Source organism: Protopterus annectens, chromosome 2.part0 (genome assembly GCF_019279795.1).
Source record: "Protopterus annectens isolate FY-2018-M chromosome 2.part0, PAN1.0, whole genome shotgun sequence".
NCBI classification, from domain to species: Eukaryota; Metazoa; Chordata; order Ceratodontiformes; family Protopteridae; genus Protopterus; species Protopterus annectens.
In genome coordinates this window covers 987214470-987237507 of record NC_056728.1, presented here as the reverse complement: position 1 = coordinate 987237507, position 23038 = coordinate 987214470, and the positions used below count along the sequence as shown (strand labels likewise).

General features: G+C 39.1%; 1 protein-coding gene across 8 annotated transcripts in view; it reads right to left on the bottom strand.

The window, feature by feature from the left end:
• The window catches only part of MPDZ (multiple PDZ domain crumbs cell polarity complex component), a 3829210-nt gene that overhangs the window by 1536007 nt on the left and 2270165 nt on the right, over window positions 1-23038 (bottom strand). For all 8 annotated transcript variants that reach the window (XM_044061234.1, XM_044061239.1, XM_044061240.1 and 5 more), the window contains one exon: window positions 3596-3703. In XM_044061234.1, coding sequence (XP_043917169.1) covers window positions 3596-3703 — 108 coding nt within the window. The remainder of the gene's footprint in view (window positions 1-3595; window positions 3704-23038) is intronic.

Below are 23038 nucleotides of genomic sequence, written 5' to 3'. Positions count from 1 at the left end.
ACATTTGACAACATTAAAAAAGTGTTGACGATCTAGAGAGAAGCAGACTGTAAGAAAATACCACTGTTGCTGGTGGGTCTTGATGCAGAGAAAGCATTAAGCTGAGACTGTATGAGCAGGGCAATGGAAGCATTTGCATTCCATGATAAAATTATACGGCTGATTAAGAAGATATATGAGGGATTGGAGGCGAAAATAAAAGTGGGTGGGGTCCTCTCTGATAATTTCTACTTGAGCAGTGGAACCAGACAGGGGTGCCCTCTCTCCCCTTTGTTATTTGCACTATATTTAGAAACACTGGTAAATAAAATAAGAGACTCAGAAATTCAGGGATACAATTACTATGGCAGTCAAGAAAAACTGTCTCTACTTCCAGATGATATTATTTTATATCTGACAACACCAGAAAGGAACATTACAGTGTTGTGGAGCATTCTGAGACCATTTCAAATCTTTTTGGATACACAGTTAATAAAGCTAAAACAAAGGCAATAGCAATAAATTATATACCCACACACCAACTGGTTCAGCAATATCCATGTTTATCAGGACATGATAAAATAAAGTATTTAGGAATATGGCTTAAAAATGTGTGGCAGCTAAGGATATGTGGAAAGAGACTAAAGAAAATATAATACAAAAACTGAGAAAATTGAATCTCTGTCATATGGGTATCTATAGTAAGATACAAGCAGTTAAAATGTTTTTAGTCCCTTAAGTCTCATATACAGGTCAAGCATATTTTTATCAACCACAGGAGAAGTTGTAGATAGCAATTAAAAAGCTGAAGAATTTTATCTGCGAGGGGAAGATGACAAGAGTCAAGTGGGATAAGCTAATTCTTCCAAGGTGGGTTGGGAACACCTTATTTGAAGCAGCACTTCAGAGAAACACAGTTAAGTGTCCTATACATAGCATAAGCAGAAAACTATAATTGTAAGTGGAAAGGGATGATGATGAAACAGGGGGACGCTCAAGAAACAATGACAGACTGGGATTTTGGAAGAAGCCTTTTAAGGAGAACGACAATAATCATACAGAATATTATATTATTAAAATAGCACAAAGCATTCTAAGAACTAAGCCAACAAGGGAATGGAGAAAGGAGAGTCTGCGATAGGGATAAATCAAATTAGGGATACAGACAATAGACAAGAGGGGGCTGGAATTTGGTATTGGGAACAAATAACTAGAGAGGGAAAGGTAATAGAATGGGAAGATGCCAAGAAATTATTTGGATTGCAAGCTAGACATTGCCTTCCCTATCAAGGGCTGATATCAGAGTACAGGCAAAGATAAAGAAATAGGGGGGTCTTAAACAACAGACCAGCACTGGTAGAGTTTTTAGTGGAATCTAGAACAGAAGTTGTCATTAAAAAAAGGAATAATTAGTAGAGCATATAAAATATCGTATGATAACTATAAGAATCAATCAGAGGAGGTTAGAAACGACAGGGAAGAGAGATTGGATAAGCAATTCACAAAGAAACACTGGGGGATATATGTATGTCTCCCAAGTATGCAACAAAGTCTAGAAGAGTTAGGATCTTTGCTTGGAAGTGTTTACATAGGTATTTTTATATCCCATGTAGATGCCAAAGAATTTTTCATCAGGTAGACAGCGAACGTTGGAAGTGTGATGGGGGATGAAAGAGGTAAATGGTAACATATTTTCTGGGATTGTAATGTGTTGGCAGACTTTAAAGATGCCCTGCAGACTTCTCTGTCAAAGATACTGGGTGAGCAAACTGGTGTAACAAGGAAATGATTTTTTGAGCTATGATACAGAACTGGAATAGCCTAGACATAATGTGTAAGGTCTTGCTGTGTCTAATTATGGCGGCTGCCAAAAAAGCAATGACTAGAACATGGAAATCAAAGTCTAAACCAACTTTACTAGAAGTAGCGAATACAGTAACAAGAGATAAACAACTGGAACTGGGAAAAAACAGCTGGAACAGCACATGCAAAGGAGGAGGAATGTTTAAAAGAAGGCAGGATTTAAATGAGTTATGTAATGTTTGACTGACAATGACTGGATAGATTATAAGTGATTTATAATGTATGTTTGCAACTGAAATTATGTCTGTATGGTTTGTTTTCATTTATATAAATGTAAGATTCCCCATCGTATACGTGTGAATAAATTTGTTTCTTATTTAAAAAAATATGGTTTGTTTTTATTTATTTAATGCCTATGTCATAAGTGATAATTTAATAAAGATGTTTCTTGTTTAAAAAAAAAAGCATTAATCAGGTTTATGGTATCAAGGGCTAGACCTGTAGGCACTAGTGCAGGAGCTCTGGACCCTAGACGACCCTCTTTATGTTAATACATTGGAACAACTGAGTAGAAGGCTGCATTCTCTCTGTGAGGGAGAGAATCAAGGGAACGATCTCTGGCAGAGTCCAGTCACACAATACCTCTAGGTGTTTGAGTGGGGAACAAAACATACCAGCATCCTGGAATGCAAACCCCTGCATGTCTGAAAAGAAGGAATGCATCCCTCAGATGTCCCTCATCATCCCTTGAAGCAGAAGATGAGTGCAGACTCAACTTTCATTAGTAAAAATCAAGTCAGCTGCATGCAAAGACATCAAGACTGTCTCAAGGACAGACTTACAGAAAGTTGCAATAATATCTTCTGCTCTCCATCTTCTTTGCCTTCCAACAGAGTTTGAGGCAACATAAGGGACAGTCCTGTATATTCAGCCCTGGGCACTTTTGACTACTGCCATCTTGCATGAAGCAAAGTAGACTAAGAGCTTCTCTCCTGCTGTGCCTTTGCACAGTCAGGGTGAAATACCAGCTGGATTAAAATGCTGATATGCATGGCAGCACTTCACAATGTGTTTGTCTACCAAATTGCAAAATGCAGCAGAAAAGAACTGGGAAGGGCTAGATATGGTCTACTAGTATGGCACAAAATATCAAGGCAAGCCTAGGCAAAGGGCTCTTGTGAACTCAACTAAGGAACTCTTAGATGAAAATACCTAAGATGACACAGGGGGAGGGTAATTCAAGAACAGATCCACTGAGAATGGTCCTGACATGAGGTACACAGGACACTGGCACATCTACATTATGAAAACTCCAGCACCACAGCAGGTGACGCTCTATTTGAACCCGCAGTCTACAACATGGATAAGTCAAAACAGCTTACATAGGTGTTGGATTTGCACAAAGGCACTGTACATTCAAGCTGTGGGAGCAGCAGAAAAGCATTGTATACTCAAGGCAAGACAGAAAATAAAAAACAGCTCCTACTGGATCCTAAAATTCAAATCCATCTTTTAAGACTGCATACTGAAAACTGGATCTAGTATGCTTTAAAGCTCAATTAACTTTACAGGTGTAAATCATACACTGGGAAAAAAGTCAGTGAAACAATATTGCTCTTGCCTGGGGTAACACCAAATAGCTGATAAAGAAGTAAGTAGTAAGCACAGTCACAAAATAATGATTAAAAAAAACTAAAGTCATGCTGCTTTTTTCATGTCTCAATTTCTGTTTTGGTCTATGATGCCAGGAAACTGCAACATATATTTGTGAATTAACAGGCTGCAATTTAAGTAACATTTTTTTACTACTCACCTAATGACTTGAGAAGGCAATAAGGTCTCTAGTGACGAAAGTTCACCAGGCTTCTCTCCAAGGCTGGCCCTGTACTCTTCCACATACTCTGCAGGCACATAAGTAATGCTGAAATAAAAATAAAAATAAACAGTTGAACTCACTACGAAGCCTACCCCAGAAAAAATGAACTACATCTAAAAGTTATGCATAGTCAGGAAATAGACCCAGTGATGATAATCAGGATGCTCCTGAAACTGTTCATCACAGTACAATGCTTGGGTCCATGACTCACATTTTAAACACTACTGAATACTGCTACTTCACAATCAACACTAAGCTGTTACTGAAAATATCTACAAAAAGTTTCATCTAAGTCTCTCACTAACATTCTACTGAAATAATCCATGTTGTATCAGTTTTATATGAGATATGATGATTTGTACTCAGTTGCTTGCCCCTCTGAGGAAAAAATTACAAGAAGAACTTGTCTTGGGCAGGTTAGAATTTCCAGTGGCACAGGCCTACGGAATATATGCAAATGACCCCTTAAGGACATGCCAGTGTTTCAGCTACATGGCTTCTGAACACACAAGACTTTCTACTTTCTTTAAATCATAATTGGCACAGTCAGGCCAATAAAGCTTTATCAAAGAAAATATACTACTGCTAGCTTTCTGAATTAAATATTTGGAGACTATGGTACTTCCAAGATGGCTGCATCAGTGCTCTCCCACTGTTAAAACATAAAAAAAAAACTGTGAAAACAAGTAAAAGCTATCAACATGGGGTACAATTCTGTTACTGGCTAGTAATTACACTTCCTGGATTTCATCCAAAAAAAAAAAAATTGGAGTACGTAACAGAACATTAAATCCTGCAGCTGATCAGCAAAAAGCAGTTCAGGTTTTATTTGGTATATTAGATGGCTAAAAAAATAAATCAAATACAATCAAATGTGTTTAAAATAAGCAAAACACTGATGAATATACTTAAACAAAAAAGGCTTATAATATTCATGATTACTTATCAAACACTGTATGTCTGAAAGACAAAGCAGCGAAAAAAAAATCTCTGAAAGCAATTTTCAGTGAACAGAACCTAAAAAGTTTATTTTGCAGGGGAGGTTCGGAAGAATCCACCCCATCCATAACTTATATATATATATATACACACCCACTTCCACGATCGCACAACAGTGGAGAAAGGGCAACTACACTTTTCCTGAAAGTGGCTTTCAGCAATAAACCTGTCAAGCTGTTAGCCTAGAAAAACACACATTCATAAAAAACTACAAGTATATTTAAATAGCTATTCAGATGAACTGATAAAAATGCAACAAATCAATGCATGAAGTTAAGAAAAGGTTGGCTGAATATGTCACTTCTCAAGAAAATAGCACAGTTATATAACAGAACACACACAAAACATGAGATTTTCTGCTGTACCAGAGAAATTGGAAGAAACAGACTGCATTAATTTTATAAAAACACAAATAAACAACTAGACTAATGTTTTATTTAACTAAGAGGCACACTGTGTACATGTTCCCAGTCCAGCCATGAAAAAGCAGCCAAAAACTTTATTCAGAAATGTAAAACAAAAACATTGTCCTCAGAAGTAAAACCACAGCACCCAATTTTGAAAAAAATTTAAAGTTTTAAAGTTTAACTGACCAATAGAAATTAATTTGTTTAGACCTGGATTCCTGTTGGCTTGAAATGACAATTACCAAAATAACTCTCTATATTCCAGTAGGTCTTCCCACTGACCCCCCCCCACCATGATTTTTTTGGAGTTGCTCCAAAACATAATATTTAAACAGGTTATTAACACACATTCTTGAATGCTTAGTTACGGAATTAAGGGTCAGTATCACCAGTAATATTGTACGTGTTTGTAAATACGTTTCTTCAGGGGTCTTTCTGTTTTACAAACAGAAGAGGTGTCACAAACACATATGCATATATAAACCACCCTATACTGTTACAGTTCCAAACCTAATTTGCCTCCTCCAGCTAGTAAGGTTGATAACGTCAGTATTTCCAATTTAAGGACATTGTTTATATGCCCCACATTTATAGGTGCTAGTTTTATAGTGGTTTGCTTATCAGTCAAAAAATTGTTTGATTAATATACGTTCTTCAAGTTCATACCTTTCTTGTATGCAAATTTTGGGGGGATCCTTAAAAACTTTTAAAGTACTAGAAGTTGAACAAAATATTCCAATATTTTGAGATAATATTCTTCCTCTGCCATTCTTCTTTGGCTGTAACTCATTTGGAGGTTCCTGAGATGCTCTTCCATCGGTCACAACCGGTTAGAGGGTTGCAGGGGAGGAAGCTCTAAAGGGTCTCTGAGGACCATACTGAAAGCAGAATTGTTGTTGCAGTTAAATTAAGACACCTCAAAATCAGAGCTCCTTAACAATAATATTTCTGAAGTACTTTCTGCCTGGGGTTCTGAATATGTTCCTATTTTATGTGGTAGTGATGGTAATGAACCCCCACTTGTACAGGGAGATCTTACACCCTTAGAGTCAAGGATGGGCAATGTTTTTTTTCCCTCTGCTATTTGTCTGGAATATAATCAGGATTTTAAAACCGTATTAGTTTTATTACCTTAAAATATTGGAATATTGTTGGTCAAATTATTGGTACTTTAAAAGTTTTTAAACCCCCCCCCCCCAAGTTTACATACAAGAAAGGTATGAGCTTGAAGAATTTATGAGTCAATTTTTTGACTGATAAACTGGCAACTATAAATAAGCAATGCCCTTATATTGGCAATACTGACGTTAATCAACATTATTAGCTGGAAGAGGCAAATTAGGGTTCAGGAATATTTTAACTGTAACAGTATAGGGGTGGCTTATATATGTATATGTGCTTATTGCGCCTTTTACGTTGGTAAAACAGAAACAGCCCTGAAGAAATGTATTTATGAACACACACACAATATTAGCAACAATACTGACTCTAATTACTTAGGTAAACATTCAAGAATATGTGTTAATAGCCAGTTTAAATGTTATGTTTTGTAGCAACTCCACAAAAATCCTAGGGGGGATTCAGTGAGAAGATCGACTTGAATACAAACAGTCATTACAAGCCAACAGGGATCCAGGTCTACACAAATTAATTTCTAATGAACTTATTTTAAAGTTGAGGCCAGCTAAACTTTAAAACTTAAAAAAATATATTATTAAGGTTTTATTACAAACTATGATGATTTTACTAAGACAAACTATTACTGTTAATGATGGTTCAGGACTTAATGTTTTATTTAGTGTACATTTATGGTATGATACATTCAAATTTTTGGATGAATCTAATTATTCCCCTTTTAATTTTATTGTTACTCTCAATTACAGGGCTTATATTTTAATTTAGTTCTGAAGAAGTCCTTCATGTAATAGGGCAAAAGCACTTAACTCATTTTGATTTTGGAATAAAATGCTATTGGATTACCCCCTTTTGTTGTTGTTGATTTTGATCAGGTGCTAAACTGTGCTGTGGTTTTACTTCTGAGGGAAGTGTTTTGGTTTTGAAGTTCATTGTTCTTTTTCTCTGCATACAAGTACACTTTGAGTTCATATTCAGAAATGTAGCTGGTTCAACCAGAGCCATGGGTTGATAATATGAATCAGTGTTTCACCCCCTCATCTCCTCAAGTGAAGAGCAAGAAAGAAAGAAAAAAAACTCTCCTCTCGTTCTACTGGCACACCAGCCAGATGGCCAGATGCACAACCCCTCCACCCCACCACAGACATTCAGGTCCCATTTCTCTGCCCTGCCCCAACTCTCCTCCAACATCTTCGATTAAAAAAAAATGCTTCTTTTAAACTCTATTGCTACAGTTCTTACCCTGCTTGCACAGAGTGCTATGGCGCTCGTGATTTAGTTTAAAAAATATACATTTTTCAACTGTATCAAACTGCTTGCTAAAAATGTACAAATAGAAGAGAAGTAAATCCTAGTAATCACTGAATTCTCTCACATGCCTCTGGACATTCAGTGATTACTAGGATTTACTTGCTTCTCTTCTTCTTGGACTAGATGGAATAATCATTTTCTGCAAACACTCGGTTGCACCCAGTTTTATTACTGTTTTCTTTTTGCTACAATTTTATCTGGAACAGTTCTTTCTATTGTTGTGTTTACATCATTACTAATATAGGCAGTAAAGTAGCTAGGGTTGGGGTAAGAGGGGCAACTGGCCGAGGTGCAGAGTGTTGGAGAGTGGGTATGTTCAGCCAATCCTGATGTCTCTTTAATGCAGAACCGGCTTTTAAAAAGTATATATATATTTTTTTTTACTTAAAAACTGAAACCTGAGTGCTGCATTACTTAGGGCAGGGAGGGTATAAACTGCAGCAACTGTTCACTAAAGTTTAAAAAGAAGAATTTTTTTAAATAAAACGTGTTTTTAAACATGCTAAAATTGCAGCGCTCTGTGCAGGCAATTGTACAGTTTTTTGTTTCTTTGAAGGCAACAGGATGCAAAGACTTTTCTGTAAGCAGAACAGGTTAATACTGTTATCTAGAGGGACTCCAATAGTGACATAAATTTCTGGTAGTAAGGGGTTATTGGCAAGGGAGGACAATTCTACTGACATATTTATAGTCCATGAAAAACTGCTACCATGCTGCTTAAATAAAATGGGGAAAATAATCAGCTTTCAGCAGGAAATCTTACTTATGGATGGACAGTGAAACTTAATTTACAACAGTGAGGACATATTGGGGGTCCTAAAACAGTAAATATAACAAAAAGAAGGTAATTGTTTTACATGAGAATTCAGTAGTAGGAAATCAGACAGAATATATATATACATTATTTTCCTGGGTACAATAACGGGAAAGAATTTAAAATCCACATGGGCATATGTATTTAATTGAAAGCTTTAACACATATGCACCTACAAAAAGTAAGACAAAAATGCACGGCAATGAAGTAAAAAATGAGATGCTTGTGCTTCCCTACTTGTTAAAAACAGACACGTTTAAGAAATGGGTAGTGAAAATAATTTCAGGGTTATTAAAGAACATAGATATTTCTTCAGAAGGGATAGCTAATGAGTGGGATAAAATAAATATAGAGTTTAACATTATGGTAGAAATAAAGAAGAAAGAGCTATGGGAAAGAAGAAATAGGAATTATACGAACCATCAATACAGAAAAAAATCCAACAAAACCATGAAGTAAGGCCAACACATTCTAAAACACTAATATAAAATCCACAGAATGCCAACATTCTCTAGCTCCTAGGTAACACGCCTTTAACAGAGTATACCTTGTCCAAACCCAGTTTCCTATTTATACATCATTGCCAGACAATTAACCAATTTATTAAACACTTTAGACAAAAATCAGTTAAAACATTTTTTTAAAAAGACATTTCATAAAAAACATTTCCAGTTACATTCTTTATTCACATCCCTATGTACTAATGTATTAAATTTCAAAATAAAAATAGATTCCTTTTTCCTTGACTGTCTTTTAATATCATTAAACCTTATTTTATCTTTATATAACTGATCCAAAACTGTCGCTTGTAACCCAGCAGCATCACTATTATGCGCCTGTTGGAAATGCATGGCTACCAGGCTAACTTCGCTTTTCTTCTTAATATCCCTCAAATGTTCTTTTAGCCTCATAGAAAAACTTCTTTTGGTCTCCCCTACACAGTATTTCCCACATGGGCATTTTAATGCATATACAACTCCCTCACTAATACAGCTGAAACAACCTTCTACTTGGAATTTCTTGCCATTGACTACGGGAAAACTAGTCACTACCAGTGGTGGCTGGTGACTTCAAATCAAAGGGGAGCTGCAGGAGACAGCTGAATGGGTGGGGTCAATGGGAATGGGTGTGGCCAACCAGAAAGGGGAGGGGCTATGATAAAAACCACAAAACCTGTAAGTTTAATTAAATAAATACGCTGCCCTGGGTGCCAAACTATCATTATGAGAGTCAAATCAAGAAAAATGGAAAGTGTAGAAGAAAAAAAATATTTCAATCCATTGGCTACATGGCAGCTTACTTAATATCTAGATGGAAACAAAAAGGCTATGAGGCATGAAAAAATAAATTACTTTTTAAATACATTACTGGAATGCCAGTTAAAATCAAGTATAAAAAAAAAGGCAGCACTCAACTCAAACCACTTCTCCTTGCACTGCGGTTCTAATTATAATTTATATTCAGCTTTATTAAAGTACCAAGTAACAAGCTGAAAGTAGCAATCTCTGTGATACCCCCACTTTTAAAAATGTTTCTTATCCAAAAAAGACCTGCTGCCTGACAACAACTATCTACTTGTTTCATGGGGAAAACATGATCAAAGTAAAAAATGAAAAGCAAACAGGAAACAAGCTCAACATACATTGCTTAAAGGATTACTGCACAGGATATGGACCACACATGACAGATTGACATTCTGTTTAGTTTGCAGGTAAAGCATGTAATGAGCTCTTAAAATAATGTAATCTTGTCCTTTATTACAAATATTGTCATATGCATTTCAATACCCATGTTATCTAGTTATGTAAGTATTCTCTGCATGGCAACAACAGAAAGGCTTTCAATGTTGGCAATTCGTTAACAGTATGCTTATTAAAACTTACTTGCATCTTACAATCTCAGACAAGCTTACCAGATGGTCGTTAAAGCATTGCTATTTAAACACAGAGCAACAGGCACTTTTTGAATAATAAGCATAAATCAACAGTATAAAAATATGACAGAAACCAGAACATTCTGCAAAATCAAGGATAGATGAAAAGCCATTGTAGTACTTGTGTCTACCTTGGATGGGGGGATAGCTTGCACATTTACACTGCATACTGTTCCTTGCCTTGCTTGGACACATCCATAGTCACTACATGGGGGAGTGGGGTGCAACAAGTATGTCACAATTTGAAATGTCTCTGGCTGACTGCGATGGCCCTTACACATTTGTCATACCTCTCAACCTCAGATCAAGAAATCTGGACAAAGCCATAAATAGAAGTGGGAAAAAGGCCCAAAAATAAGGACATTTTTTAAATATTGCTCTTATAAACTTAGAAAGATAACAGAACAGTAGGTCTTGCATTAGTATGAATTTTCTGAAGGGTATGAAATCTGAAACTGAAATGTCTGTCATTATTTTCTAACTTCAGTCTTTAATGATTTGCCACTAATTTGCCAAAAAAAAAACAATTTTATGAAAAATGGACCAAAAATGTGATTCAAAAATATAAAATATCCACACAATACAGCTGGGAACCTGCAAAGAAGGGACACTTTTTAATATTAGTACTGCTAACTTCAGAAGCTTACAAAATAAAATAATCTACATGCATTTCTGAAATAAAACCAATCTATAACAGATTATTACAGTTATTTATTAATTGTAAACCCTCCATGTTTTCTTCCAAAATTGCCATTTTGCGGAGAGACTATTAGGGGAAGAGCAACATTTTGAGCCAAAATCGGGTACAGTTGAGAGGTTTGGATATGCCTAATTCTATAAAGCAATTTATTTGCACGTAACTCTCAACCTGTTAATGCAGGAAATCTGGACAAGGCCAAATATATTGGGGGAACTTACAAACAGTACTAAAAACTGCTCTTGTATAAACTGAGACAGTTGATAGAATAACAGGTCTTGCTTTAAGCATGCATTTTTCTGAAGGTTATGAAGTCTGAAACTCAGTGTCTTTCATTATTTAGTGACTTCATTCCTAAATGATTTGACAGAAAACCACAAATTTTATGAGGAACAAACCAAAAATAAGAAACAAAAATCTCTTCATTCTGCAAAAATCTGGACAGTTGAAAGGTATAGTTCAACCGGGGCTGTCTGAGTTTGCTGCCCATCTCCCCCTCACAAAATCATGGTCGAATGGAGCTCCCCCCCTACAGCCATTCCAATGAACCATTACTTGGCTATTTCACCCCATTTACCATAAACACTAACCGGGAAAAGCCGAAAAACAAAAAACATAAACACTAATGTGCATACTGCTTTACTTCTGCGATGATTTGGACTTCATTTGAAAGTTTTATTTTGCATTTTACAGCGCAAACACTAATAGATATCATATTTGCTAAACAAAGCAATGCAGTCTCACAATGAAAACAGACTTAGCATTAAAATTACTCTGCCCTTGAAAACTCACATTCACTGAAACAGCATTGAAACCCACATTCAAAGTAAATACATTTTGCCAGTGGCAGATTAACTTTGGGTTTGGACTGTTTTCAAATCACAGGCCCCTTGCACAGGAAACATATGCATGCTCTTTCATACACCTTCCTGATTGTATTAAATTATATTCCTTGTACAATACAGTACAGTTTTAGAGGGTGTTTTAAATTTGTTTTGAAATTTTTCCAGTAAACAATGAAACAAAGTGCATGCACCAGTAATGACAAAACTGCCCAATTCAGAACATTTCCATCATAAAAGTCTACTCAAACTTCTACAGTCCACCAGTATCAGTACATATGCACAATCTCTGAGGTAAAAGTCATCTAAATAATTCCACATTAAAGAGATCTGTAACTAATGAAGAGGCTGCTGCTAGCAAACAACTTTGTATTTCATTGTTTCATCTACAAGTAAAGTGCCCGTTACCTTTGAGGGATAAATTGCCTATCTTACACTAAAAAATGTTAAGCTAGCAATATTGCAACAGGGAATGGATGGCAAACTGATAACAAGTTCATAGTTACTAGGTATCTTCGCCAAAAAGGAGTGCAGCATCCACCCCCTTTGCAAAGTACAGTACTAGCAATGCATCTATCTACTGTGGGAGTAGAACCCACAGCCTTCTGTATCAAAAGCAAGTATGCTACCTGTTGTGCTATTAACAAGCCAAGCAGACTCAGTATAAGCAGCACTAAACTTTTGCTCCCCTGTAGCTCTCAGCTTCTTGTAAAATCTACTCACTCAGCTGTATCTCTAAACTTTGCAGCACAAAGAAATCTGGAAAAAGCCAAAGTTTATTGTGGGGGGGGGGGACAAAAGCCCAAAAACCAGGGACGCATTTTAAACATTGCTTGTATAATGTTGGAAAGTTGCTAGAATAAAATACTGTGTTACCACCATACATTTCACTGACAAGCCTTAAACCCAGGACCCTGTGCAAAACAGTCAGAGCAACATACTACTATGCCAAATCAGCTGTTTTGTGAAAGAGGAAGACGGAAACTTAAATGGCTACCAGTTAGTGAATTCAGTTCTCACCATAGCACAGCTGTCAACCTCTTAGCACAAAACACCTGAACAAAGCCAATAATGGGTGAATACAGCCCCCAAACATTCAGTGAATTCAGTTCTCACCATAGCTCTCAATCTCTTAGCAAAAAACACCCGGACAAAGCCAGTAATGGGGGAATATAGCCCTCATACATATTCAGTGAATTCACTTCTTACCATAGCTCTCAACCCTAGCACAAAAAATCTGGATGAAGCCAATAATGGGGGAACACAATCCCAAAAACAGGGACAAATTTCAAATATCCATCTTATACACTTAGAAAATTGCTAGAATAGAAGCTTTTGCGTTACCATGCACTTTCTGAAGAATATGAAGTCTGATATTCAAATGCGTGTCATTTTTAACATTTATTAACCAGGAAAGTCTGACTTGGAACAAAAGCTAATTTTTAGCAGAGGCCCAGGGAGAAACACTCCAGATAAGACACGTCTTTGGAAGATGGGAGAACACTAGAGGAAACAAACACAGGGAGGGCATACAGACTCCACAGAAAAGGTAAGGCACCCCAGCAAAGAATCAAACCAAAGAACCTGTAGCTGTCAGGCAACAATGCGCTACCAGCTTTGCAAGGACACAAATACAGAAACCACGGATTTTATGAGGAATAGAACAAGTATAAGGGAAAAATCTGCAATGTTTTTACAAATGGTGGTGGGTAGGGAATTCAGGCTCCTGCCACCTGGGCTCAAGGTACAGGGTTCAAGCCTTATTCTCTACCCACCACCATGTAGTACCTGGGGCATTTCACACACACACACACACACACACACACACACACACACACACACACACACACACACACACACACACACACACACACACACACACACACCCCTCCATAAAATGTGAATCCACTACCTGTCCTCCACAAAATGGCTGCCTGTGCATGGGTCTCCTGTGAGAGATGGCTAGTCCCACGAGAGTAGCAGGCTGGAGCCTCTTTCCTGCTAGCGATGCAGTCTGGTGACCTTTCGGTCTGTGCGGTCATCACCGCACAGACCTCTGGGCTGGAAGGGTGGAGTTTCCTGCCTTTCCTATCTGGATTGCCTAATGGAGCAGTCTGGAGCTCTGGAATGAGCATGCATGCGTGCATGGAGTTCTCAAGAACCATGCACGCATGCGTGGAGTCTGTGATTTTTTTTTTTTAATTTATTTTTCAAAAAGTTTATTGTACAGGTGGGGGGCTGCAGTCTGCAGTCCTGCAGTACTACAGCACGAGCTGCCCCTGCTCACTACATATTGACATACTGAGCACTTTTCACAAGGAATGCGCCATAGGTTACCACCCCTTGTTGTCTTGCTACCAATGCAAAATCTAAACCCTGGGTCTGATGATGTTTCTGTAGCAATGGAAACTAAAGCGCTTACATTTGTTTACTAAAATATCATTTTCTGGCTTGGGAGCAGCATTTTTTTCTTCTTAAATCCATAAATTGGTTAGAAAACAAATGTATATTTCATGACAAAATATATTAAATCTTCACCATTTTCTCCATTCCTTAAACTGATTTCTTTCTCTTGTTTTTTTATAAATTATTTTTACTTTTTTACTCATCTTATTTTTTCACTTCATTAATCAAGTCTATATTGTTCCCCCTATTTATAAACATCTGAACTGCCCTATCTATCTCATCTCGATACTCATTTTTTCTCACTACATAACGTTTCCAACCTTATAAATTCCCCATAGATTCTAAGGTATGGGATGGATGACAGCTACTTTCCTGTAAAATATAATCAAGGTTATCACATTTTCTATAAATTTTTGTTTTAATGGTGCTATTATTTATTCCCTCAAGTGTTACATCTAAATAGTTAACTTTATTCCCCAGCTGTAACCCATCAAAACCTATATTAAACCTATTTCTATGAAGGCTCTGTATAAAGTCCATGACCTTGTCTAACCCAACTTCACAGATGAAAATTAAATCATCTATATAGCTAAAGTATTTTATCACGTTTAACAATAAACTCATTATTAAACATGTAAATGCTTTCAATATACTCTGTTAAAGCTTTACTGCCAAGGCACTAGAGAGAGTGTTGGTGTTCTGTGGATTTTATATTAAAGTGCTTTAGAACATGTTGGTCGTGCTTCATGGTAAGAAATAGGAATTACTTAGGGGGTCTGACAAAAGTTAAGGTATACAGAAATAAGAGGAATCTGATAGCACAAGAAAATGAATAACTGCAGAGTGCTAAACAGAAGATGAGTAAGTATTTGGATAATATGCATGACTTTAGAAATATTGCTTTTAAACAACTATTTTAGTAAGAACTCCAAAGCACAAAAACTTTTAGCACAATGACTTAGCCAACAGAAAGTAGAAAGGCTTGTTGCCAAACACAGGAAAAATATGACAAGAAAAATAACCTAAGATCCTACAAAGGTATTAGAGATATTTCTAAAATTTTATGAACATTTGTGTAAAGCAGAGGAATGTGGAAACCAAGAAAAATCACAAATAGAAATGTTTATGTAAGACTTCATTATGCAAATGTTAGAGGAAGATGAGAGTCGACAATAAATAGTCCAACTAGGAGAGATGAGACAAAAACAATCTATAACAAATCATAAGAGAAGTCTCCTAGAATAGAAGGTATTTCTGTGAAATGACTGAAGCTAGGAGGTAAGAAAGTGATAAGAATACTGAAGGTTTTTTTTAATAATATTTTAAAAGGGAGGAAAGCACTAGTTTTTGGAAAAAAGTGGCTGCTGTGATGATGTGAGGTACTGCCAGCTATGCCAGGAAACGTAGGGCAGTAGATGAGTAAGAAATGCCAGCATAGCTAGCTGGAGTTCTGTAAAGAATTATATATCATTTGTATAACAACTGATTTCTACAGGTGCTTGTGTTGAATATGTACTTGTAAAGCTGCTTGTTCATAGGTTCATAAGTGTTTACTAGGCTAACAACCACATGGGCCTTTTTAAGCCTAGCCATGCATCCCAAATCTCTGACAAGTTCCGATACTCTTGATAACTGTAAGCATGGGCCTGGGAGATGAACCATTTACAGGTTACCTGTCTGCATCAGAAACATAGGTGCCAAACCAGGAATGAATTTCCGGTTTCCCATCCAATTATCCAAGTTGCACTTGAATTGGATTAGGGAGGAACTCTGCTTCACATGGATGGGGAGCCTGTTTCATAGATGGGGTAGTCTTTGGGATATAAACCTCTCTCTCCAGCAGGTCCTATTTATATCATAGGCAAGATTTAAGTCTTTAGAATGGGTAATTCTGGTACTGTTTGTTTTGTGAATATGCAAAAGGTCCATCAGAGTGGAGTCTGACAATGCCCTCTATGCCAGACATAGATCTCCCCTCAAAAGCCTGTAGGAGACACAATACAGGGATAGGGCCTTGAGGTGGTCTGCATAGGACATATTTCTTACACCCTGTCTTCTTTTAGAGAGGAATCTCTGTGGATGTTCCAGTTGTTGGATATGCCTGGTTAGGTACATACCAAAGGGGATATTGTACTCAAAGACAGGTTTGATGAATGCTGAATACAGTGGAGCAATGAGTTCCTTGGATTTAGATGCCATACATTTTTTATAAGCTGCACAACACAGAATGATTTCTTCACCACTGTAGACACATGATGATCGAAGGTTAGATTACTATCCCTAGGTCCTCGACTACTGGGTCAGCTCTAAGGGGTGCGTTGTCAATGTGATAGTTACCAGGGATGGATGGCTTCCCAAAGGATACTATTATGCATTTCTTGGCATTTAGTTTTAGTCCATGGCTCTGATACCAGTTATTTGTCTGTGTGCCAGCCCCTCCTGAAGAACATTTGTGTCAGTGTGAGATTCAATGACTGCTCCTAATTTGCAATCATCTGCAAATTTAGTCAGTCAGAGACCACTGACATTGGCCTTGACTTCAGAGAAGTAAATGCCAAAAAGGAGCAGTCCAAAGACTGATCCCTGAGGGACTCCACTTGTGACTGGGCTCTTTGTAGAGGTGGACTCCCCAATTCTAACTTCCTGGGTCCTGTTTGTGAGCCAGTTGGCTATCCACTTTGTGACATACGGGTTTCTACCTAACCTCTTGAGTTTGTCAACAATGCCCAAGTGGTTTACTGTGTCAAATGCCTTGCTCAGGTCAAGGTAGGCAGTGTGAAAGATTTTGCCCTCATCCATTGCTTTGGTGACCTTCTCAAAGAAGTCCACCAGGCTGAGTAGGCATGATCTGCCCTTGACGACACCAAACTGGGTTATGTCCAGTGTCTGGAGGTTTACTATAGCTCTATTGATCATCTCCATGATAATTATTTCCATGGCTTTACATACAAGACTAGTGAGACTTATGGGTCTGGAGTTTCCAGGGTCTGTAGATGGATCCTCCTTTGTGTAGAGGGATGACTTTTGCCTTTTCTCCACTCATGAGGCATGAAGCCTGTTTGGAGGCAACAGTAATTCCAGACACCCTGATAGGTCATGTTTCATGCTATTTAGAAAGCATCCTGGGATATTGTCTGGGCCCATTGATGCAGTGTTCTTGGTCTTAGAGAGACCATTAAGGACCTGTTCCCTAGTGATAGCTGGGGGAGTTATAAATGATGATACTTCCTGGGGGAAGGTTGAGGGGGAGAGAGGAGTAAAGTTGGAGCTGAATATATCAGCCAGGAGGTTTGCTATATCGTCTGGCTCAGTACAGGTGGCTCCATTTACAGTGAGCTCTGCACACAATTGTGTATTGCCTTTGAGGTTGCAGACATAGCTAAAGAATGCTTTGTGGTTGTCCTTGGCCTGGAAGGCCAAACGTAGCTCAAATTTGGCGTTGGTAGATTTTATTTGTCCTCGGAGTTGTTTGTTTAGTTTGATGAGAGTACTTTTATCCTGCTGGGTGCTGCACCTCCTACTTTTTGCCATGATTTTCTACCTGCTGTTATGCAGTCAATTGATTTTGTGATTCCACCAGGGTGGCTTGTTTTTTGAGATACTTCTGTACTTCTTCCTGGTGGGTACAGCTGTCTATGCAGCCATTAACATACATGTACAGGGTTTCTGTGAACAGTTCTGCATAGGCAGAAGTGTTATCAGGGTTTATCGGGGCTTGAAATTTTGCCAGGATCTCACTTAATAGCAAGAGGTTAGCCTTACAATAATTTCTGAATATTCCTGGTTTAGCTGAGGGACCAGGTTTTATTTTTACTTCAAAGGAGGCCATTTTGTGGTCTGACCTTACCAGGGAGGGCATTATTAGTGAGGACCAGATCCAGTATAGTTGCACTCGTGGTTGGTGTACTGACTATCTGGTCTAGGGAGTTTGTTTTTACAAAATCCAGGAATCTCTGTGCATGTACATTTGATGTCGTATAGGATTCCCAGTTAATAGTGGGGTAATTAAAGTCACCCATGAATATGGTACTGGGTTGGATAGTTAGTGTTTCTAATAAGTTTAAATACATGGCATGGGTTTCCTGGGTCATAGAGGGGGACATACAGTTTGCAAGGAAGTGGTACTGAATTTTACCTATGGTGATTTGAACATGGAGTAGCTCAAGTGCATTGTCCTATTTGACCAGCCTTGAAGTATATTTATTTTTGATGTAAATAGACACACACCCACCTGTAGTCTCTGCCTGTGAAGTAGATTGTCTAAATATGTGGAAGGCATTATAACCCTGCACTGCTGGTGTGCTGTCCGCGGCTTTAAACCACGTCTCAGAGACCGCACAGACATCAGCATCTCTAGGGTAAAAAGAACTTCCAGGGAGTGGATTTTTTTGTTTAGACTCCGTGCATTGACCAGTAATACTTCTAGATTTTCTTGGTTTTGATTTTCTGTCAGAAGTACTTTCAATTTGGCATTACCTAAAAAAAGGCACTATGGAGGAAGACAATGTTTTAGCTAATATTCGAAAGCCTAGATGGGAGAGGTGCAGACCATCCCTGGCAAAGCAGCGTGGTCTGTTGTGTTACAAAATGTATCAACAGTGGGTCCTGCTGGATAGAAAAAAGAAATGCACCAGTATGTCAGACTATTATAAGTGTTGAAATTAATATTGTAACAAAGGATACTGAAAGAGAAGAGGTTAAGCGTAGCCCCAGCTAACATTAAATTACTTAAATTAGGTCATAAAGATCTTATCTTATAGTTCTGACAGCAGCCAGGGATGAAATGTCTGTGAAAATAAGGAATAGTAATACTGCTGTATTGTCTTTAACAGCGAACTAATTGCTAGCCTGGAAGGGTGGAAGTGCTGAAATGGTTTTATGGCTTCCAGATGCTATAACACATCTTAGCAAAGCTCTATATGTGCATATGGTAACACATATGTGCAAGATTCTGGTTCAGTTTCTAGTAAAGGAAGGGTGAAGGGTGGTATGGGAACCAGAAGTCAGATGACCAGATGTAGGTGATCTCATTCTGTAATGTTGTTGTTGTTTGTCTTTCAGCTTTTCCCGGTTAAGGGTCACCACAGTGGAACTCCAGTCCGCTAATGATTGGTAGTAGATTTTCATGAACGTCGAGGTGCCAGCTCGAAGTCCAACCTTCAACGAAGGCATGCCCATTTACACATGTCTTTCAAACGCCCATTCAACCATGGGGAGGACATGCAGACTCGACACAGAAGGCACTCCCCGAACTCCAGCCGAGATTTGAACGGGAGAACCTCTTGCTGTGAGGCAACAATGCTACTGCTGCACCACCGTGGATTTTGTTCTGTAATCCAGGACTGAAATTATATTTTAATACTGGATGAGACAGAAGTCTCAGAGCAGTCTGTTTTTGAAACCTGGAATAGAAGGATCCCTCACCCACTTCATCTTGCCTTGTTTTAGTATACTGCAGCATATAAATAGAAGGACATAGAATAGTTATGCTTACCATAAACACAGATGTCCTTCTCTTCTACATGCTGCGGTATTCATAACATGTGGGAGTCTGCGTCCGGCCAATAGTCTAAATGCAGCTGCAAGGTATGTGCAACAGCGCACATCACTCAGCATACGTCGGCCATAAAGAGACATCGAGTATAAAGCGGACATGAGCATGAACGAACCCCAGAACTGAATGCTGCAAAGCACCAGCCTGAAAGAGTGAGAAACATGTAACCAGGGAGCAGGCTGGGGGGAAGCAATACTGCAGCATATAGAAAAGAAGGAAATCTATGGCTATGCTAAGATTTTACACAACTATTCTATGTCCTTCTATTCATATGCTGCAATATTCATAACTTGAGGGAGAATGCCAAAGCTCATGCAGAGGAGGAATTGGGAGGAGGATCTGGAAGCATTTTCCACAAAGCCATGGAGAATAGCTCTAGCAAACCGTCCTCTGGACCTGGAAATGATATCCAATTTACAGTGCTTGGTGAAGGTGTGAACAGAGGACCAGGTAGCTGCCTTCAGGATAGAGGCTGCATCCAATCCTTTACAAAAGGCTACAGAAGAGGACACTGACCTAGTAGAGTGTGCCCTTACAGGAGAAGAGAGAGCCTTTCCATTGGCTGAGTAACAGAAAGAAATGGTTTTAGAAATCCATGAGGAAATAGTTTGTTTGGAAACAGGCTGGCCCAGGGCCCTTGGGTGATAGCAGACAAGCAATCAGTCAGACTTATGGATGGGCTTAGTTTTGCACAAGTAGTATCTGAGTTGTCTATGAACGTCCAAGGTATGGGAGAATCCTCTTACTGGAGAGTTGGGGAGATGGGAAGAAGGCAGGAAGATTGAAAGCTTGACTCAGGGAAAACTCATTAACCACCTTGGGCATAAAGGATGGGTTATTCCAAAGAGAAACCCTGTCCCTAAGAAAGACAGTGAAGGGAGTACAGGCCATAAGGGCTTGCAGCTCAGAAACCCTTCTGGCAGAGGTAATAGCCACCAGGAGAACAGTTTTCCATGTGCATGTTGCAGGGAGGATGACACTGCTGGTTCGAAAGGGCCTAGGGTAAATTTTTCCAGGACAAAATTGAGACCCAAAGGAGGAGGCACTGGTTTCCTTGGTGGGCTAATGTGAAGGATGCCTTTTAAGAACAGTTTTACTTCCAACCTGGAAGCAAAGGGAGGAGAAATAGGTAAACAAGCAGAGATGTCAGAAAGATGCGCCTTGACTGAGGAATATGACAAGCCACACTTATTAATTCACACAGGTAAGACAAAATCACTGGCACCTCTACAGGCAGTGGTTGTGAGTGTTTTTTGAGACATCAGATGGAAAAACCTCTTCCATTTTGGAGACATAGGATTTCCTAGTAGTGGGTTTCCTGGCCTCCTGCAGAACTTGTAGCATGTCCTCAGTGTAAAGGTGTCTAAAGGGAATTAAAACCTTATCAACTACAAAGTCAAGTTTAGGGTTGACATTTGTGGATGCACTAGAGTTCCCTTGTCCTGTGTGAGCAAGTCCATCCTGTGGGGTAACTTGTGGTGATTACCCTTGGCTAAATGTAGCAGAACGGGGAACCAATGCTGTCTTGGCCAAAAGGGGGTCAGTCTCCAGGAAGATTCTTGGTTGTTACTGCTGAATTTTCAGCAGAACCAACTGGATGAGTTGGGGGGGGGGTGCATAAAGAAACATACCCTTCCATGGAAAAGATAGTGTGTCCACCTTCCCTGCCCCTAGACATGTAATCCTGGCACAATACTTTGGAAGCTGTCTGTTTATGGGGGAGGCAAAAAGATCTATCTGAGGGATACCCCATTGATGGACAAGGTCCAGAAACACATCCCTCTTCAACATCCACTCATGGGACTGAGTCATGGACCTGCTGAGAGAATCTGCCATAACATTCTGAGCTAATGGACTGTAAACAGCCTGGAGGGAAACCTGACTCAGCTGGGCTAGCTCCCAGGTGTATAATGCCAGTCTACAAAGGATTTGGGACTTTGTCCTCCCCTGCTTGAAGATTTTGAGGGCAAAGATCATTTCCTTTATGTTGACGTATTCTTTTGTTTGAGGAGAGGACCACACATCCCTGACCTTCCAGTTTTCCAGAGCTGCACCCCATTGCATGTCTGATGCATCTGTATACAAATCCTGGATGGATGGATGAGGTTGAAGGGGTTAGCCTGGATTTCTGGAGACCTGGAGAATCCATCACTCTAATTCCTTGATCAAAAACAGGGTAGGAGGGGGACAACAAATTCCAGAAGGTGAGAGTGTTGCTTTCAAACTGTTCTCAGGAACCAATGAAATTTCTCCATGTATAGTCTGGCAAAGGAAAAATTGGAACAGTTGAGGCCATGAACCCTAGGAGTTGCAGGAACTCCCTGGTGGTTAGGGACTGAAGTGGTATTGGGTCCTGGAAATAGGAGGTGAGAGAATTTTTTGGGGGGTAAACAGGCTATCATTATGTCTGTTAGAATCCTGCACCCCAGGAAGACATGATCCTGGGAGGGAATCAGGGAAGACTTTTACAGGTTGATGGTAAACCCCAGCCCTTTCAGAAGGGACACTGTGCTGGACAGATTGTCCAGGAGTATTTCTAGAGATGGGGCCTAGATGAGCAGGTCATCCAAATATGGAAATATCTGTATGCCCTGGAGTCTGCAGTAGGCTATGACAGAGGCTAAACATTTTGTGAATACTCTTGGTGACATAGCTAGACCAAAGGGCAAAGCACAAAACTGAAAGTGAGAGGACGCCACAGAAAGGTGAAGAAATCTCCTGAACGGTTTGTGAATGGCATTGTGAAGATAGGCATCCTTTATGTCCAAAGACACCAAGAAGGCCGGGGGAAGGATAAGAGGGAGTAGAGTAGGTACAGTCAAGCATGCAACAGGTGGCAAATTTTAGAAAGGTGTTTCAATGGGAAAGGTCTAGGATGGACCGACAAGGCCATCCTTTCTTGGAACCAGAAACATCCTAGAGTAAAATCCTTTTCGCCTTTGATTGGGTGGCACCTCCAAGATAATACACTGAGAAAGAAGAGAGGAGTGCACTAGTGAAAAGAATACCAATTTGTCCTGTGGGGTTGTGGGATTCCACTGAAGGTAGGATGGGTTTCCTATACCATGAAGTAACCTTGGTTGATGATGGAGAGGACCCAAGCATCCCTTTGTTATCTGTTTACAAGCTGGGAGGGAAAGAGAGAAGTGAAGAGAAAGGGGGGAGATGGATCTGAGGCCTGGTAGTCACAGACTACCAGGTTTGGCCTGAAAGGGACATTTCTGAGAGGGTGTGGAAGAAATTGACTTAGAAGAAGCCTATCTACCAGTATCCCTCTTACCTT